The 20,013-nt window shown below is 50.8% G+C and overlaps 1 protein-coding gene across 1 annotated transcript in view; it reads left to right on the top strand.

The window, feature by feature from the left end:
- DNAH2 (dynein axonemal heavy chain 2) overlaps positions 1 to 20,013 on the top strand; it is a 150,159-nt gene that overhangs the window by 127,375 nt on the left and 2,771 nt on the right. The window contains exons 76-85 of the mRNA XM_083472428.1: positions 3,612 to 3,798; positions 5,164 to 5,312; positions 6,694 to 6,877; positions 7,918 to 8,108; positions 14,260 to 14,451; positions 16,480 to 16,664; positions 16,809 to 17,037; positions 18,635 to 18,786; positions 18,879 to 18,993; positions 19,606 to 19,782. Of these exons, the coding sequence (XP_083328554.1) occupies positions 3,612 to 3,798; positions 5,164 to 5,312; positions 6,694 to 6,877; positions 7,918 to 8,108; positions 14,260 to 14,451; positions 16,480 to 16,664; positions 16,809 to 17,037; positions 18,635 to 18,786; positions 18,879 to 18,993; positions 19,606 to 19,782 (1,761 nt within the window). The remainder of the gene's footprint in view (positions 1 to 3,611; positions 3,799 to 5,163; positions 5,313 to 6,693; positions 6,878 to 7,917; positions 8,109 to 14,259; positions 14,452 to 16,479; positions 16,665 to 16,808; positions 17,038 to 18,634; positions 18,787 to 18,878; positions 18,994 to 19,605; positions 19,783 to 20,013) is intronic.

A 20,013-nucleotide genomic window follows, 5' to 3' on the forward strand; every position in this document is an offset into this window, starting at 1 on the left:
TGTATTATAAGAGTGGGAGGAAAACTCTTTATCTGCTTCCTCTGTACCATGTAGAATTGTATGCATCTGTATTGTGTCTTTTTGTCTAAAGTAAAAAAAGCAAATTTTGGCAACCTTGCTTCATAGGGAAGCTGCTCTAGCCCTTTAATCATTTTGCTTGCCCTTTTCCAGCTCTGCAGTATCTTTCTTAACATATAGTGATCAACAATGTACACAGAATTATTATTTTTATTTAGTGAGTTTGTTGTGTTTAAATCCCACCTTTCTTCCGAGGAGCTCGAGGTGGTGTAAATAGTTCTCATCCTCACGATTTTATCCTCACGACAGCCCTGTGAGGTGGATTAAGTTGAGAGTGGCTAACTGGCCCAAGGTCACCCATTGAGCTTCATAGCTGAGGGGGGATCTGAGACCTGGTCTCTCCCAGATCCTAGTCCAACACTAACCGCTGAACCACACCGGCTCTCAAAGAAGAAGCCTGGCAGTGGTATGGATAGCGGGAACAAATGTCTCGGCAGCATCAACTGGGCAGAGACTTCAGGAAGTTATCGCTTGTGCAAGCATAACCAAGTCCCCAGCGAGATCTGAACTCGCGACCCTCGGTTTGCAAGGCCAGTGCGCTAACCCCAGAGCTATAGAGCCTTGCACTCCATTGAATTGTGCAATGCACAGTATTCTGAGCACGGAACAGATTTGCGTAAACTGATTTATGGTACTGGTAGATTTATTCTCTGTGCAGCGGGAGGGAGGGAGGCATCCAGAAATGGGTTGCCCCCTGCCATACAGCATTGATGGCCTAGGAGAGGGAGACGCTGCCACCCTTTCTTTCTTTCCTGCCTTGCCCAGGTCCAGGGAAAATTTTCCTTCTCTCTGGCCTCGCATTCCCTCCCCCCTCGTGTCTGCTCTGCAGCAGTTCTCCTCGGGTTTTGTCCTTTCAACCTTATTTGCCTTTCCCTTTCCCCGCTTTCAATAACTTCCCGTACACACACACAAAAGAAGAGTCATCTTTGTTTTTTACCTCTCCTTATCCTCTTGGGTCCCTCCTTTGTTATCCTTTCTTCTCCCACTGCCTGAGCATGGCGCTGATGGAGAAAATGTCATTTCTGCAAGGAGAAATCAACACGCAAAAGAAAGTCATCCAGGCTGGGGAGGCGGCAGGTCTAAAAACAGTGTTCTCCCGGTTACCTTGACGGTTGCCATTGAGTCTCTCCCCCACCCCCCACCCCCCACCCCCAACACAGAGGCTTCTCAAGGCTCTTCCTCACCGGAGAGACAATTTTCTGAAGAGGCAAACTGTGAAGATTTCACCCACCAAGCGTATAGAGCAGGCAGATGCCAATCTTACCAGTTCCTAGGTAAAGGGACCCCTGACCATCAGGTCCAGTCGTGACCGACTCTGGGGCTGCGGCGCTCATCTCGCTTTACTGGCCGATGGAGCCGGCGTTCAGCTTCCGGGTCATGTGGCCAGCAGGACTAAGCCGCTTCTGGCGAACCAGAGCAGCGCACGGAAACACTGTTTACCTTCCCGCCGGAGCGGTACCTATTTATCTACTTGCACTTTGACGTGCTTTCGAACTGCTAGGTGGGCAGGAGCAGGGACCGAGCAACGGGAGTCACCCCGTCGTGGGGATTTGAACCGCTTGTGGCTTGTTTGCTAGGTGCCCCTCTGGGGAGAGAGTTTGGGCCGGCTACCAAGAGGAGCAGTCCCTATGGATGTGTAGTACCCCCAAAAGGTTGAAATCTCCTTGGGCCTTGACTTCCGGTAGAGGAACATGGTGGACTGAACGTCTTCTGTAGGCAGGTTGTCGATGGAGATAATTACGTGGCGATTGATGATAGCCAATACGTAAATCTTGGCTGTCAAATTCACCCTGGAGATAATAGCGAACAAGGGCTTAAACGCAGATGCTGTGTTCTGTGTCTTTTCAAAATCAAGATGGAAAACTACGGCAAATGCAGCAGGAAATGGGAACAGGTGATAAGGAACTGGGTGAAAACGAATGAATATAAGTAAAGAACTATGGAATATTATTTTAATACATGATCACAGTGGAGACACTTGTGTGGACAAAGAAGGAAAGGCGTCTTATTGTTTAATATGGAGGAATGGTTTTTGAAATTATTGGAGGCTGACATTTACTAATAAAAATAATTAGATAACCCCTTTTGGACTTTTTGTGTAAAAAGGAAACTCAATTAATTTTATACATTTGGGTTGTAAGATTGGGGAAAATATTGCCTAACAGAAGGTAGATCAGTTGGATGTCATTCTAGAGTGAATATTTCAAATAATTTATTTTATGTAACTGACAGATGGAAAATCAGAAGTCCGTTATGTTCTTTTTCTTTTCTTTTATATTTTTGTTTTTCCTTCGATGTTGTCTCTTTCCCTTTCTGCTTTTATTTAGATTTTTTTTTTAGCTTATTGCATTATGAAAAAGCTTTAATAAAATCTTACATTTTTTTTTAAAAAAAAGAAATCTCCCCAGGCCTTGCCCCACAACAGAGGCATGCCATGTGGGCAGTCAAGGGCAGAATGCAGCTTGGCCGTCCCGCAGGTCCTTGGGCGAGCCGTCTGGGAGGCTTTCCCAGGGTCTGGCTTTGTAATCTGAGAGGCCCTTGAAGCTCCGCCAAGCCCCGTCCATGACAACGGGCCAGAGAGCAAGAATGGCTCCCCGCCTAGCAGGACAGCCTTGGAGAGGGGGAAGGAGCAGGGGGAAGCCACCCCAGCCTCCTACAACCTGCTCTTCGCTATATGTTTCCTGAGGGGAAACCCAGAGCAGGCTGGGAAATGGCCAGAGACTTTTCCTTCCCCCTACTTTCACCTTGAGGTCCGTGGCTGGCCCCCACCTGGGCATACCTGACATTATACACCTTTCAGTGCCATTCCTGAGATGACTGTGTGTGTGTTTCCATGGCCAGATTTGCTGCCAAGGCCCATCTCCAGGGGACCATATTTTACCCATAATGCTCCCCGCTTTGCCTGTGCCATTCCTCCCCTGGTGAGGAGAGTCTCCCGCTATGGGACGCGTCCCACCCTTGCCATTGGTAAAGGTAAAGGTACCCCTGCCCGTACGGGCCAGTCGTGTCCGACTCTGGGGTTGCGCGCCCATCTCGCTTAAGAGGCCGGGGGCCAGCGCTGTCCGAAGACAGCGAACTGCTAGGTTGGCAGGTGCTGGGACCGAGCAACGGGAGCGCACCCCGCCGCGGGGATTCGAACCGCCGACCTGACGATCGGCAAGTCCTAGGCGCTGAGGTTTTACCCACAGCGCCACCCGCGTCCCTAGCGCCACCCGCGTCCCTACCCTTGCCATAGAGGTGGACAGAATCTGATCAGAGCCCTTCACGCCCAGGACGCTGGAGAAGATGGCGGATGTTCAGAAATACCTTGGTATATGGGGACGCCTGCTTCACCTCCCCCAAATACCCTGAAAGCAAAGGTGTATCAAATAGCCTGCTCTTCCCCCATGGATTTGCCTAATCCTCTTTTAAAACCATCCGAGCTGATGGCCTCCTGTGGGAGGGAGTTCCGCAGTTGAACTGTGTGTTGTGGGAAGAAGGTCTTTCAACGAAAACCGGTCCTGATTCTTCCATGGTTCCCTTCCTGCTTGCAGGTGCTGGACAGGGAAGGGCAGATGGACAACCCCTGCACCAGCTGGCTGGCCGACGTCTACTGGGACAACATCACCGAGCTGGACAAGCTCACCAACTTCCACGGCATCATGAACTCCTTTGAGCAGTACCCTCGCGACTGGAACCTGTGGTACACCAACTCCAAGCCGGAGAAGGCCATGTTGCCAGGTCAGGCACCGCCCTTCCGCTGAGCTGCGCAGTCCCTGCCGTCGGATTGTGTCCATGCCCTCCCTAAAGAAAACCGGGAGGGAGTCCAGTGGAAATGGGTTAACTGCCATCCTCCAGAGCAGAGTTGGAGCACTGGATCCAAAACTAGCCCACTCGCCTGTCAATCACCTGATTGCAGGGCCATCTTAAGCCTATCCGGCGCCGTGGTGCAAAACTCCCTCCGGTGCCCCCCCCCGTTTGCCAGAGGAGTTGTTGACCTTTTTTTAGGGAGGACGGCGGGGCTGGAGGAGGCTCCTTAGGCAGGGAAGAGGCGGAGGCTGGATGCGGCCCCTCCTGGCTCAGCTGGATGCTTTGTGCCGCGGTGGCCACGGCGAACAGAGGCTCTGGGTGCGGCGCTGCTTTGGCACAGGTGGCATGGCAGAGGCGGGCGAGGGCAGCGAGTTGATGCTGGGAGGTGCCGCGTCCAGCTTCCGCCTCTTCCCTGGCGCCCTCCAGAACTTGGCGCCCCGGCGCCCCGCCCCACTAGCCTCAATGGGTAAGACCCCCCTGGTCCTGTGACATCCGGGGAATCTTCCCTTGCAGCCTCGGCTTGAACTCAAGCTGCGGCCGTAAAGATCCAAAAGTTATACAGTGGTGCCCCGCAAGACGAATGCCTCGCAAGACGGAAAACTCGCTAGATGAAAGAGTTTTCCATTTTGGAGGTGCTTCGCAAAACGAATCTCCTATGGGCTTGCTTCGCAAGACGAAAATGTCTTGCGAGTCCCTGCGGGTTTCCCCCCTCCCCCCCTTTTTCTAAGCTGCTAAACTGCTTATCAGCTGATCCGATAAGCTGATAAGCCGCTAAAAGCCGCTAATAGCGCTAATCCGCTAATCTGTCAATGGGCTTGCTTTGCAAGACGAAAAAACCGCTAGACGAAGAGAATCACAGAACGGATTCTTTTTGTCTTGCGAGGCACCACTGTATCCTACCTTTTTCCTCCAAGGAGCTCAAGTCCAGGGACCTCCCCCTCCTCAGTTATTCAGAACAACGCTGCCAGGTGGGCTTAGGCTGAGAGGCAGTTATCCAGGGAGCTTTGTGGCCAAATGGGGATTCGAAGCCAGGGCTCCCAGGTCCTAGTGCAACACTATAGCCACTGTGCCAGCAGACTTTGGAAGCCCCAAGCCTCTGAAAAGGGGTGTTCTTGGTGCAGATAATCCCTCTAGGACCGCCTCCTGTGAGAGGTCTGTCCCCTTTCCTTATGCACTGGAGTCAAGCTGAGATGGGGGGGTGACCACTGGTTCTGGTGGGCATGCCAGGCCCACCCACTGGGCCCCTCTTCAGTTTCAGGTGGTCTCCCCCCACCCATGCCTTGTCGCCCCCTGCAGGTGAGTGGGAGAACTCCTGTAACCAGATGCAGCGGATGCTGGTCGTCCGGTCCCTGCGGCCAGACCGCGTGGCTTTCTGCGTCACGGCCTTCATCGTCTCTAACTTGGGCTCCCAGTTCATCGAGCCGCCCGTGCTGAACATGAAGTCGGTGAGTGGCAGCATCTGTGGCACTTGGGGGAATCCTAGGCCCTTACCCACTCCCATGTTCTCTCTCTCTCTTTTGTAGTTTTTAAAAAATTTCATTTTATAATGCATATAAACAGAACAGTTATGAACGCAGATGAAAATCAAAAGAAGAAGAGCAAATCTATAAAGCTGGCACGTGGGATGAATACAGCTGCACATGGGTTAAAATGACAAAGTCCCAAGTCATGAGAAAAAAGGGAGTATAAGCGTTGTCTTCAGAATAAAGAGTATTAGTGATATCTGATTATCAAGTGTAGTTCCACATTTGCCAGGCTTGTGATGAGGGTGGTCTTGGAAATAATGGTTCTGTTGTGTATATAACCCCCTCATTCCATGTACAGTGGTACCTCAGGTTACAGACGCTTTGGGTTACGCGTTTTCAGGTTACGGACTGCGGGAAACCCGGAAGTAGTACCAGAAAGGGTTACTTCCGGGTTTCGCCGCTTGCGCATGTGGAGAAGCGCTAAATCGTCTTATGCGCATGCACAGAAGACCAAATCTTGTCACGCGCATGCGCAGACATGGCGCTGCAGGTTACAAACACTGCGGGTTGCGGACGTGCCTCCATCACGGATTACATCCGCAACCCGAGGTTCCACTGTACTGATGCTCCGTGCTTGAGTATTGATGCTCGGGTGCTTGTAGTGTTACTTCAGTATCAATACTCTTTTTTTTCAACTGCCCAGGAGAATGGTCTCTGCAGATGGATTGAGGCAGGAGTAATAAGAGTGTCACCCCCCCCCCCCATAATTCATCAGTAAGGGAATGAGCTCACAGTCACTGTCCCCATCCTGTCCTGCCTCAGCTACTCGGTCGCTCCCTGTGGCCTAGAATGATTTTCCTTTTAAAAAAAATAAATATATATATTAGAATTTCCAATTATTACAAACAAAAAGAAAAAAGCAAACATAAAAACCACAAAAAACACATAGATTTCCCCGACCTCCTCATACCTCCCCTTCTTGTATATCCAGTTCAAATTATTTATACAGCAAATCCTTGTCTCAAAGCATTACAGCTTGAAAAGAAAAAATAGGAAACCTTATTTTCTCTTCCACATCTTAAAGTATTATAACTTTAAATAAAAGAAACCATTTTATCAAATTCCTTTTGCCATTACAGCTAGAAACCACTTAATTTAAATCAAACATCATTCAGCATTCCTTAATTTTACAATATTTTTGTAAATAGTCCTTGAATTTTTTCCAGTCTTCTTCTGCCGACTCTTCTCCCTGGTCACGGATTCTGCCAGTCATTTCTGCCAGTCCCATACAGTCAATCAGCTTCATCCTAGAATGATTTTCCTCCTCATTTTGTCCTTCTCTTCCCATCTCTGGACGCAGGTGGTGGATGACTCCACGACCAAGACCCCTCTGATCTTCGTGCTGTCCCCTGGCGTCGACCCCACCTCCTCCCTGCTCCAGCTGGCCGAGCAGTCGGGCATGGCGCAGCACTTCCAAGCCCTCTCGCTGGGCCAGGGCCAGGCGCCCATCGCCACCCGCATGATCAAAGATGGCGTGCACCAAGGTGGGTCCAGCTCCCAGCGGGCGAACCTGCTGCGTCCACCCAACCCCTTCAGATCTCTGGAGCAGAGATGGGGAACGTCTGTGGCCAGTCTCCAGGTCTTCTGGGGCTCCCATCATGGCCAGCGAGGACGGGAGTTGTAGTCCAAAAACTTCTGGAGTGGAACGGCTGCTCTGGGGGCAAATCTAGCTTACGTGGGGGGGGGGCATTCCTGCTCCCGGTATGCCCCACGGAGAGCCTCAAGGTCCATAAATAGCAACACCCTAGAGGTCCCGGGCCCCAAGGAAGTTAGATTAGCTTCAACCAGAGCCAGGGCCTTTTCAGCACTGGCCCCAATGTGGTGGAACGCTCTGCCTCATGAGACCAGGGCCCTGTGGGATCTGATTTCTTTCCGCAGGGCCTGTAAGACAGAGTTGTTCCGCCTGGCCTTTGGCTTGGAGCCAATTTGATTCCCTCCCCCCCTTTCTTTTTCCTTCTCCTCCTGTGATGAGGCTGCATTTTAACATTTTATTATTTTAATGTTTCAATATTTTAATGTTGTATTTTAATCTTGTTTTTAAGTTGTATTCATTCAACTTGTTTTTATTATTGCTTGTTAGCCACCCTGAGCCCGGCCTTGGCTGCGGAGGGCAGGGATATAAATAAAAATTATTATTAGTAGTAGTATTATTATTATTTCCCTAAGTCTTCCTTCATAGATCCTGCTCAGCTCAGGCCTTGGCAGCCCCCCTGCCCCCCGCCAAGCAGATGTGGGGCCTCCCCACCCTCTAACCTGGCTTTCTGAGAGCCAGTGTGGTGTAGTGGTTAAGAGCGGTAGACTCGAAATCTGGGGAACCGGGTTCGATTCCCCGCTCCTCCACCTGCAGCTGCTGGGTGACCTTGGGCCAGTCACACTTCTGTGAAGTCTCTCAGCCCCACTCACCTTGCAGAGTGTTTGTTGTGGGGGAGGAAGGGAAAGGAGAATGTTAGCCGCTTTGAGACTCCTTAAAGGGAGTGAAAGGCGGGATATCAAATCCAAACTCTTCTCTTCTTCTTCTTGGCAGGCAACTGGGTCTTCCTGGCCAACTGCCACCTCTCTCTCTCCTGGATGCCCCAGCTGGACAAGTTGGTGGAGCAGCTGCAGGTGGAGGAGCCACACCCCTCCTTCCGCCTGTGGCTCAGCTCCAGCCCCCACCCGGACTTCCCCATCTCCATCTTGCAGGCCGGGATCAAGATGACCACAGAGCCCCCCACGGTGAGAGCAAAAGAGCCAGGTGGCCAGAAGGGGTGGCAGCGGGGGGCTCTTTCGTCATTTCCTCCTCCCACCACCTGTTCCCCAGGGGGCCCCCACATCCAAGGCCCCCCAGCCCAGCCCTACGAAAGCCACAGGCTTCCTTCTCCTCTTGGGTCAAGTTAAAAGTTCCCCTCTGCCTTACTCCAGATTGGCAACTTCACGTCAGGTCGTTCCCCCCCCCCCGCATTTTATTTATATATATATATATATATATATATATATATATATATATATATATATATATTTAAATAATACTTATTAAGATTTTTTAAAACACACATAAAATTATAAAATACAGTTCACACAGCTAACAATTTAAAGAAAAATAAAAGGAGACATAAAAGCAAAAGAATGATTAGATATAGATAAAAAGAAAAACAAACATAAAAAATTAAAGTTTAAAGTTAATTCCATCCTTCAATCACCTTTATCTCATCACCTTAGTTCTTTGACCCCCCCCACACCTCCCCTTTTGTACTCCCATTTAAAAAGTCCTTTCAGCAAATCCTTACCCTCTGTCCTTTTTCATAACTCTACTTCGTCACCTATTGTAAATATATATTTCTAAATATTAACAATCTATGCTTACATACACTTAAAAAAAAACTTTTAACCAATACCACTTATTTTCCCTCCAACGTCTCTTTAAGTTTCCTTAATTTTACAGTGTTTCTGCAAATAATCTTTAAATTTCTTCCAATCTTCTTCCACCGACTCTTCTCCCTGGTCCCGGATTCTGCCAGTCATTTCTGCCAGTTCCATGTAATCCATCACCTTCATTTGCCATTCTTCCAGAGTGGGTTCCCCCCTGCATTATAGAGCAAATATATAGTTTGAGGAAGAACTGGGGGAAAGTGTGTGTGTGTTTAAGTCAAGCATAGGCAAACTTGGCCCTCCAGATGTTTTTGGCCTACAAGTCTCATCATCTTCGGTCCAGTATACCTGAAGGAGCGTCTCCACCCCCATCATTCAGCTGGGGGTGGTCCAGCGCCGAGGGCCTTCTGGCGGTTCCCTCGCTGCGAGAAGCCAAGTTACAGGGAACCAGGGACAGGGTCTTCTCGGTGGTGGCACCCGCCCTGTGGAACGCCCTCCCACCAGATGTCAAACAGAACAACAACTACCAGACTTTTAGACAACATCTGAAGGCAGCCCTGTTTAGGGAAGCTTTTAATATCTGATGCATTACTGTATTTTAATATTGTGTTGGAAGCCGCCCAGAGTGGCTGGGGAAACCCGGCCAGATAGGCGGGGTATAAATAATAAATTATTATTAATATTATTATTATCCCTAGCTAGCAGGACCAGTGGTCAGGGATGATGGGAATTGTAGTCTCAAAACATCTGGAGGGCCGAGTTTGCCTATGCCTGGTTTAAGTACACAACAAGAGCCAGTCATCTAGTCCAGGCTCCTCACAGTAGCCAATCAGATGCCCCAAAGGCAAACCCTCAATCAGGATTCGAACACAGGAGCCCTCTCCCCTCCTGTGGTTTCCAGCAGCTGGTATTCAGAAGCATTGTTGTTTCTGACTGTGGAGGCAGACCATAGACCTCACGGGCTAGGAGCCCTTGAAAGCCCTCTCCTCCATGACTTTGTTTGAGCCCCCTTTAAAGCTTTGCCAGCCATCCGGACAAAATTGTTTGAACACATAGAATTGGCGAGATTGACTTATAAGATTCGGAATCAAAAAGAAGCAAAGTTCGAAAAGGGTTGGAGTAAATTTGTTGAATATATACGGAGGAATTGAAAGAATTTAAAAACTGTAGCAGGATTAATGTAAATCTTGTGATGTGGGTGAAGTGTAAATGAGAAACTGTAAGAAAAGATTTGAGACATGAAAACCGTTGAAGGGATGGAAGGAAGTCCGGGCGCAATAAGGCGCAGGGTAAATAAGAAGACATACAAATTTTTGAATGTAAGAGTATTTATTTTATTTGTTGTTGTTACAAAAAAGCAATAAAAAGTATTTTAATAATAATAATAATAATAATAATAATAATAATAATAATAATAATAATAATAAAGCTTTGCTGGCCATCACTGAGTTCCATAGTTTAACTATTCACAGCACGAAGAAATACTTTTTAAAAGCAGACCTTAATCTTCCAAAATTCGGCTTCTTTGCATGTCCACAAGTCCTAGCCTTAAGAGAGAGAGGGAGAAAAACTTTTCTCTATACACTCTCTCCATGCTATGTTACAAATTTCTAACATGTCGCCTCTCCCTCGCCTTTTCTCTGAACTAAAAAGTCCCGAGCGCTGCAGCCTTTCCTGCGTGTATGTTGTAGCAGCCAGAACCCACAGCCTTAGGCCCAACGTGGCTCCCCTGGAAGCGCAGAGCAGAGAAGCCAGACCATTCTCTCAGGCCTCTGCCTTCCTCTGCAGCCCTCCCAAGAGCCATGACCAGTTTTCCTTCCCCCCCTCCATTTCCTAAGAAAATTCCCTGCATTCCTGGAGTCCAGGCAACCAAAACAGGTTATGAAACAGCCTCTTAATCAACATGGCTGGTTCTGGATCATCAGTCCAAAGCGCTAGTGCTCAACAACCTAAAAAGAAAGAAAGGAAAAAAAATCACATAGAAAAGATATCTAGACAAGAAAGAGAAGATAGTAGCTAAATAGAAAAAGAAAAAATGAAATTTAGAATAAAATCCATCTTTCAATAATCTTTCAGCTCGTTTCCTTATTTCTTTGACCTCCTCACACCTCCCCTTTTGTATTCCCGTTTAAAAGTCCTTTCAGCAAATCCTTACCCTCTATCATTTATCTTTACTCAATATCTTAACCTATAATAATAATAATAATAATAATAATAATAATAATAATAATAATATATTATTTATACCCCGCCCATCTGGCTGGGTGTCCCCAGCCACTCTGGGCGGCTTCCATAAAAACCAAAAATACAGTAAAATATCACACGTTAAAAACTTCCCTGAACAGGGCTGCCTTAAGATGTCTTCTGAATGTCAGGTAGTTGTTTATCGTTTTGACATCCGCTGGAAGGGCGTTCCACAAGGCAGGCGCCACTACCGAGAAGGCCCTCTGCCTGGTTCCCTGTAGCTTTGCTTCTCGCAATGAGGGAACCGCCAGAAGGCCCTCGGCGCTGGACCTCAGCGTCCGGGCAGAATGATGGGGGTGGAGACGCTCCTTCAGGTATACTGGACCGAGGCCGTTTAGGGCTTTAAAGGTCAGCACCAACACTTTGAATTGTGCTCGGAAACGTACTGGGAGCCAATGTAGGTCTTTCAAGACCGGTGTTATATGGTCTCGGCGGCCGCCCCCAGTCACCAGTCTAGCTGCCGCATTCTGGATTAATTGTAGTTTCCGAGTCACCTTCAAAGGTAGCCCCACGTAGAGTGCATTGCAGTAGTCCAAGCGGGAGATAACCAGAGCATGCACCACTCTGGCGAGACAGTCCGCAGGCAGATAGGGTCTCAGCCTACGTACCAGATGGAGCTGGTAAACAGCTGCTCTGGACACAGATTTAACCTGTGCCTCCATGGACAGCTGTGAGTCCAAAATGACTCCCAGGCTGCGCACCTGGTCCTTCAGGGGCACAGTTACCCCATTCAGGACCAGGGAATCCTCCACACCTGCCCGCCTCCTGTCCCCCAAAAACAGTACTTCTTTCTTGTCAGGATTCAACCTCAATCTGTTAGCCGCCATCCATCTTCCAACCGCCTCCAGACACTCACGCAGGACCTTCACCGCCTTCACTGGTTCTGATTTAAAAGAGAGGTAGAGCTGGGTATCATCCGCATACTGATGAACACCCAGCCCAAACCTCCTGATGATCTCTCCCAGCGGCTGCATGTAAATGTTGAAAAGCATGGGGGAGAGGACAGAACCCTGAGGCACCCCACAAGTGAGAGCCCAGGGGTCTGAACACTCATCCCCCACACCACTTTCTGAACACGGCCCAGGAGGAAGGAGCGGAACCACTGTATAACAGTGCCCCCAGCTCCCAGCCCCTCAAGACGGTCCAGAAGGATGCTATGGTCGATGGTATCAAATGCCGCTGAGAGATCCAGCAGAACTAGGAAACAGCTCTCACCTTTGTCCCTAGCCCGCCGGAGATCATCAACCAGTGCGACCAAGGCAGTTTCAGTCCCATGATGAGGCCTGAATCCCGACTGGAAGGGATCCAAATGGTCCGCTTCTTCCAGGCGTGCCTGGAGTTGTTCGGCAACCGCTCGCTCAATCACCTTGCCCAGGAATGGAAGATTTGAGACTGGGCGATAGTTGGCCATCGTGGCCGCATCTAAAGATGGTTTTTTAAGAAGCGGTTTAATAACCGCCTCTTTCAGCGGGTCTGGGAAGGCTCCCTCACGGAGGGAAGCATTCACCACCCCACGAAGCCCATCGCCCAGTCCTTCCCGGCTAGCTTTTATAAGCCAGGATGGGCAAGGATCCAGGAGACAGGTGGTTGGTTTCACTCTTCCAAGCAGCCTGTCCACATCCTCGGAGGTAACAGATTGAAATTGATCCCACTCAACTTGACTAGACAGAACTCTAGCACTCTCCCGCCCCGGTCCTGCTCCCACGGTGGAGTCTACTTCTTCCCGAATCTGAGCAATTTTATCTGCAAAAAACTTTGCAAAATCATTGCAGGAGAACATGTGGCCCGTACTGGGCCCCGATGTTGCAGGTGGTTCCGCTAAATTGTGAACCACCTGAAAAAGTCTCCTGCTGCTGTTTTCTGCAGATGCAATAGAGGCGGTGAAGAAATTCTTCTTCGCCGTCGCTATCGCCACTTGGTAGGCTCGACGTTGAGCTCTAACCTGTGTCCGGTCAGATTCGGAATGAGTTATCCGCCACCGGCGCTCTAGCCGTCTCAACGATTGTTTCATTGCCCTCAGATCCGTGGAAAACCACGGGGCTGTCCGGGCTCCATGCAATCGGAGAGGGCGCTTCGGAGCCAAACAGTCAATAGCCCTGGTTAACTCCACATTCCAGCGGGCCACCAGGGAATCAGCTGAAAGGCCATCAACATGGGATAAAGCATCCCCTACCACTCTCTGGAAACCATTTGGATCCATTAAGTGGCGGGGGCAGACCATCCGAATTGGTCCCACCTCCCTGCAGAGGGGATGGGTCGCAGAGAAGTCCAGTTGCACCAGGAAGTGATCTGACCATGGCACTTCTTTCGTTTCGCTTTTACTTAGTGTCAGATCACCAACATCCATAGAGGTAAACACCAGGTCCAAGGCATGTCCACGGCTATGGGTTGGGCCAGACTTATTCAGGGACAGCCCCATGGATGCCATGCTTTCCACGAAGTCCCGAGCGGCCCCTTGTAAGGTCATGTCGGCATGGATGTTAAAATCCCCTAGGACGACCAAGCTAGGTGTCTCCAGGAGAACATCCGCCACGACCTGAAGCAGCTCGGGCAGGGAATCCTTGGTGCAGCGGGGAGGTCGGTACACCAAAAGGAATCCTGTACTGCCCCTATTGGCCAACTTCCAGAACATGCACTCAGAAAACTGGGTCTTCCCAATAGGATGCCTGGTGCAAGCTAATGACTTCCTGAAAATCACTGCAACCCCCCCTCCCCGCCCACATGACCTGGGTTGCTGTGCGTAAGAGAAACCTGGTGGGCAAGCGGCAGCAAGGACAGGCCCATCTGCTTCATCCAACCAAGTCTCTGTTACACATGCCAGGTCAAGTCCTCCATCCACGATCACGTCATGGATGGCAGTGGTCTTATGAATCATTGACCTGGCATTGCACAGCAGCACCTTCAGGTCATGTGGGTATCCCTTGCTGATTCTAGTATCCATCCGGTCAGGACCAGACCCGGAGGCAGGAATAGTCCTCAGACAACGACTAAACCTGCCTCCTCCTATTGTTAAGTTTTTTTAAATTTTTCTTATATTTTAAACTTATGATTTTTGTAAACCCTATTGTGCAAACCTATGTTTTGTGTAAACTTATGTTTTATGTTAAACCTTAATAAATATTTAATAAAAAAAAAAGCGCTAGTGCTCAAACAGGGGAGACAAGTCACAGAAAACAGGCCAAGACCATTGCTGCCCCTGCCACCCCCTCCTGGTCCCTTGATGCCCCCTGCAAGGTCAGTCGCGAGCCTGCACCTCTTCTCCTCCATTTGACAGGGCCTGAAAGCCAACATGAAGCGCCTCTACCAGCTCATCACGGAGCCCCAGTTCAACCGCTGCACAAAGCCCTCCAAGTACAAGAAGCTGCTCTTCGCCCTCTGCTTCTTCCACAGCATCCTGCTGGAGCGGAAGAAGTTCCTGCAGCTGGGCTGGAACATCGTCTACGGCTTCAACGACTCGGATTTCGAGGTGGCGTGAGGTGGAAAAGGGTTTGGGAGGGATCGGGAGACCAGGAAAAGGGTGGGTTCTGGAGGGGAGCCTGTCTGCGCCTTCCTTCTCTGGGCTCTGACGGGCCAGTCCACCAGGCTCCCGTGTATGCTCAGAAAACCCCAGAACAAACTGCGGCCGAGCCCTCCCTGTGGCCTGAAGTGCCCGGGAGTGCCACCTGCCCTGTCGGCGACTCGTGGAAGTTAGTTGGCAGCTCGCCACACCTCGACTCGTGTCATGTAGCAGCAAAGTCTGCAGCACTCCAGCCGAGTCCAGAGATTTCTTTCTCCCAGCAGAACAGCTTCTTCCAGAGTCCCCAGATAAGGGGAAAGCTCCATTAAACACTGCTATCTATTATATACAGTACTGCTGGTCGTTACAGAGAGATCCACTAACACTAGCACCATGCTGGCTAATGCTGCTGTGTATAATAATAATAATAATAATAATAATAATAATAATAATAATAATAATAATAATTTATTACTTATACTCCGCCTATCTTTCCCCAGCCACTCTGGGCGGCTTCCAACACAATATCAAAATACAGTAATGCATCAAACATTAAAAGCTTCCCAAAACAGGGCTGCCTTCAGATGTCGTCTAAAAGTCTGGTAGTTGTTGTTCTCTTTGACATCTGGTGGGAGGGCGTTCCACAGGGCAGGTGCCACCACCGAGAAGGCCCTCTGCCTGGTTCCCTGTAACTTGGTTACACACATCCTCTTCCCCTGTCTCACAGATTCAGTCTGACCCCGACAGCAAACACGATAGCCTCGGGACAGGACTTCACATAATGAAAGCAATGCCCCAGAGACGATTATACCTGTCTCTACATTCCTGAACCAGTGGGAGGATGAGCGATTCAGCCAGTCATGCACATGACCTTGCTGGTGTTGCTATGGTAACCCCAGTGCACCTGGCACCCTTATCTCAGAACATCCAAATGTGTTCACATTACACCAACATGCTCCATGCCCCTGGGGCTCACTCACAACAGTCCTTTCACCCTTATCCATTCTGCCTTTGGAACATGGGGCACAATCGTGAGTTGCAGAGGCGTGTAGGACTGTAAGAAGGTTTGGCCACAAGGGCTTTAGACGGATGCTGGCGAATGGGCGAGTTCTTGATGATCGGCTTGGCAGTGGTCCCCAAGCATCCCGTAGGGCCGCCTGCTGAGAAAGAGGGAACCACAGCTGGGCCTCTGGGCTGATGATAATTTGGTTATTTTATTATTTATACCTAGCCTGAGCAGCTTACAGCACATAAAAAATTGTAAAATGTACATAGCTTTCATACGCAGGTGACTGCAATTATTGATCTCAATTATATATACCGTACTTTTCGCTCTATAAGACGCACCAGACTACAAGACGCACCTAGTTTTTGGAGGAGGAAAACAAGAAAAAAATATTCTGAATCTCAGAAGCCAGAACAGCAAGAGGGATCGCTGCGCAGTGAAAGCAGCGATCCCTCTTGCTGTTCTGGCTTCTGTGATAGCTGCGCAGCCTGCATTCGCTCCATAAGACGCACACACATTTCCCCTTACTTTTTAGGAGGGGAAATGTGAGTCTTAGAGAGCAAAAAAATACGGTACATAAATATAAATACAGGGCTCATCCACACTTCCGCATGTGGTGTGCACAAGTAGAAAGCACAAGTCCTGGCAATTTCCCACTTGGCCCATGCCTTCTAAGCATGGGTACAAGGAGTTTCCCCCTTGCCCTGCTCCCTTCCAAGGGAGTGAGCTCCTGGGAAGGGAAAAGCTGCTCTTTAGTGATACATCAGAACAAATGGCAATCTGGGAAAAACCCATATTCCTGTTAACTGTGATTGAGCACCGAAGAGTAGTTTTTCCCCAGGAGGGTGGCAGAAGCAGCAGAACGAGGGGCGGTGTGGATAAGCCAGTCTGTACTGGGGAACCGCGCCCTTGTACACCCCAGTCCAGGTGGCTACGGCAGGTGCTCCCTCGGCCCACTCCCTTGTCACCTGTGACTCTTCCTTCCCTGCCAGGTGTCAGAGAACCTCCTGAGCTTGTACCTGGATGAGTACGAGGAGACCCCCTGGGACGCCCTCAAGTACCTGATCGCTGGGGTCAATTACGGGGGCCACGTGACGGACGACTGGGACCGACGCCTCCTCACCACCTACATCAATGACTATTTCTGCGAGCAAAGTGTGGCTGCCCCCTTCTACAAGTGAGCTGGTGCCTGGGATGGCGGGGAGAGGTTGTGTGCTGGGAAAGCTGGGATCGGCACGCTTGTCGGGACAGAGATGTCCCCTGATGCAGGAGGAAACCTTTGCCTGAGCAAGCCGGCTGGCTGGCCTCCCTCCCCCTGCAGGCTCTCCGTGCTCGACACCTACTTAATCCCCAAGGATGGCAACATCGCCTCTTACAAGGAATACATCAGCCTGTTGCCTGGCATGGACCCGCCGGAAGCCTTTGGCCAGCACCCCAACGCTGACGTGGCCTCCCAGATCACCGAAGCCAGGACGCTCTTCGAAACGCTGCTTTCCCTGCAGCCCCAGACCACGCCCACCGGAGTGGCTGGGCAGAGCCGCGAGGACAAGGTACCCAGGGAGGATGGGCATCCACGGGGCGAAGTGTTGTTGTAAACAAAAATTGCCCTTTTCCCTTATGGGGTATCCAAGAGCCCATATAGAGTCCTTACATAGGTTCCCTATTGGTAGGAGAGAATAACAGAGGCCAACCAGAGAATATTGAGAAGCAAAGCAGCTAGTAAGCCTGATCTTCATTGATCTGTTGCAACAGGGTGCTCCCTTCACACGCAGGAGAGAGGAGGGACCCAGAAAAATGGCGTGCAAGGCCTTATAAAGACTTTTGAAATTGCCACCCTGTAGATCAAGACCACCCCCAGAAACATCATACATACATCACAGAAGGGGTGTAACCTAAGACCACCCCTCAGATACATCACACCTACATCACAGAAAAGGCGGTCTAAACAGAAATTTGAATGTTGTTTATCTCCTGTCTGGCAGGTTACTTGATTGGATTGCCTGGGGAGCCTGGCCAGTCTTGTGTAGTGATAAATACTTCGTTCCTGAGCCAGGTCACAGGCTCACACCCTATTCAAACACAGACATACCCTTAAGACAGGATTTGTGAAGGAAAAGACAATGGGGAGGCTTTTCCACTTTGACCATGCAGAGAAAACATTTGCTCAGTTTAGGAATAAAATGGCTTCAGGTCGATCTTCCTGTGCTGATCTATGTACGTGCAGTTATGAACATTACCATATATCTAAGACCATAATATTCCTATCACAGCGTGCACTGCTCTGGCGTCCTGGGCAGCCCTCCTGAGCTGGCCTTTCTGTGGCAGGCAAGCAGCCAGTGTCTCACACTTGTGAAAGGCCCTCACAGCTCCTTATTTGAACTTCCTGGATCCCAGGAGGCACCCTCCGAAGGTCCGCTTTGTGGCGATGAGAGCAGACTCGGCGCATGCTCAGGGGCACTCTCGTCTCAGAACAGTCCTTCTGAGGTTGAGCCCTGGTGCAGTGGTACCAAAGAGCAGGGCACAATCCCCTGGCAGTTCCCTCGTTTCTTGGGTCTGTCGGAGCACATTTCGTCTCCTTTCCCGAATGTCGGGGCCCCTGCAGAACTGGATTGTGAACAATCTCGGGGAGCAGGTGGTGGTTCCTGGAAAACCACCAGCCACCTCCCTGCCGGTGCCCTGCAAACCATATTTTTCACTCTGTAGGGCGCACCGGACCATAGGGCACACCTAGTTTTTTTTGGGGGGGGGGGATAAAGAAAAAAAAATATTTCCGCCCCCAGCCCCAAAGAGCAAAGAAGCAAAGACAGCCATCGGGATCCATCCTGCTGGCTGTCTTGGCTTCCTCTTTAGCCATGCACAACATCTCCAGCCGGGAGAGGCTGCGCATGGCTTTGGCAGAAGCCAAGACAGCGAGCAGGATGGATCCCGCTCGCTGTCTTGGTTCCTTTTTAGCCGCAGGGCTGGGGCAGGGAAGCCCAAGGGGTCGGTGCGCACCGACCCCTCTCGCTCTCCAGGCTTCAGCGAAAGCCTGCATTCGCCCCATAGGACGCACACACATTTCCCCTTCATTTTTGGAGGGGAAAAAGTGCGTCCTATAGAGCGAAAAATACGGTACCTCTTCTCTCTGTCCCTTCTCCCCCTCTCCAGGTGCTGGAGCTTTCAGCAGACGTGCGCAGCAAGATCCCGGAGGAGATCGACTACGAAGGCACCTGCAAGGTGCTGTCTGGGGACCCCTCCCCGCTCAACGTGGTCTTGCTGCAGGAGATTCAGCGGTACAACTCCTTGCTGCAGGTCATCAAGTGAGTGCCCGGGGGGACGGGGCAGGCCAGGCCTCAGCAGCCCCCAGTCCATTTCTGGTGCTCACCTCAGCATCTCTTGTCCTCTGCCGTAGTGCCTCCCTGGTGGAGCTGGAGAAGGGCATTCAGGGCCTGGTGGTCATGTCTACGGACCTCGAGGAGATCTTCAACTGCATCTTCGACGCCCGCGTCCCCCCCATGTGGGAGAGGGTAAGGCACTGGGGGGAAGGGGGCGGTTCCTGGTGCTTCCCCCCCTTTCTGTGAAGGTGGGGGACCCGGGGTCCCTGAAGGAGCAGGAAGGAGGAGGGTGTGATCCGGAGGCTCCAAGCTGCTCGTCTCCCTCGAGGAGAGAGCACCCTGGCGCCTTGTAGGTAGAAACACCTGTTGTTTTGCTTGTGAACATATTTTGAACCTCTTTTACCCAGGGGTAACAGAGATTTCAGGAGAGAGGTGTTTCTGGAATTCCTTGTGGGACCCACCAGGTTTCTACCTCCCTCCTCCCCGCATCCTCTCTCCTGCCTTCACCCCACATCTGAAGCAGAGATTTCCCATTAGGGAGAAATGCATAATTCAGAAGCCTCTTCTGAACGAAGATATTTCAAAAACGGCTTCTTCCAAAGTAAAAGATTCCCCAGCGAAATAGCGGTTTTCTCCTTCCCGAGTTGCTGGAGAGCAAAGGGGGATACACGCATGCCCCTTTTTGTGGGTTGGGGCCGGCAGCACCTCTTTCCCAAGGTGGAGGCTGTTTTTTTTGGGGGGGGGGGACTGGCTGGCGTGTCCCGCTTTGCCTCCCAGCTCCTGGCCTTCTCCCTCCTCCTGCAGGCCTACCCATCTCAGAAGCCGCTGGCCGCCTGGACCCGGGACCTGGGCCAGCGCGTGGACCAGTTTACCCGCTGGGCCACCACTGCCCACCCTCCCGTGCTCTTCTGGCTCTCGGGCTTCACCTTCCCGACGGGGTTCCTGACGGCCGTCTTGCAAGCCGCTGCACGCCTGAACAACGTAGGTGGTGGGTGACGAGAGGGTGGTGGCTGGGGGGGGAGAGAGAGATATTTGGGCCCAGCAGGAGGCCTGGAAGGGTCTGTGTGTGTCTTTGGACATTGCCTGAAAGGGATGGGGAGACCGGGCCTGGAAGGAGAAGCGAGGGCCTGGCAGCGAGGACTGCTCTGCAGGGAGGGTGTTCTTTGGGAGGGGAAGTGGGTCTCTGTGGCTCGAGAGCCAGGGGTCTCCTCC

Source organism: Podarcis liolepis, assembly GCF_965112155.1.
Source record: "Podarcis liolepis genome assembly, chromosome: 13".
Classification (NCBI taxonomy): Eukaryota; Metazoa; Chordata; class Lepidosauria; order Squamata; family Lacertidae; genus Podarcis; species Podarcis liolepis.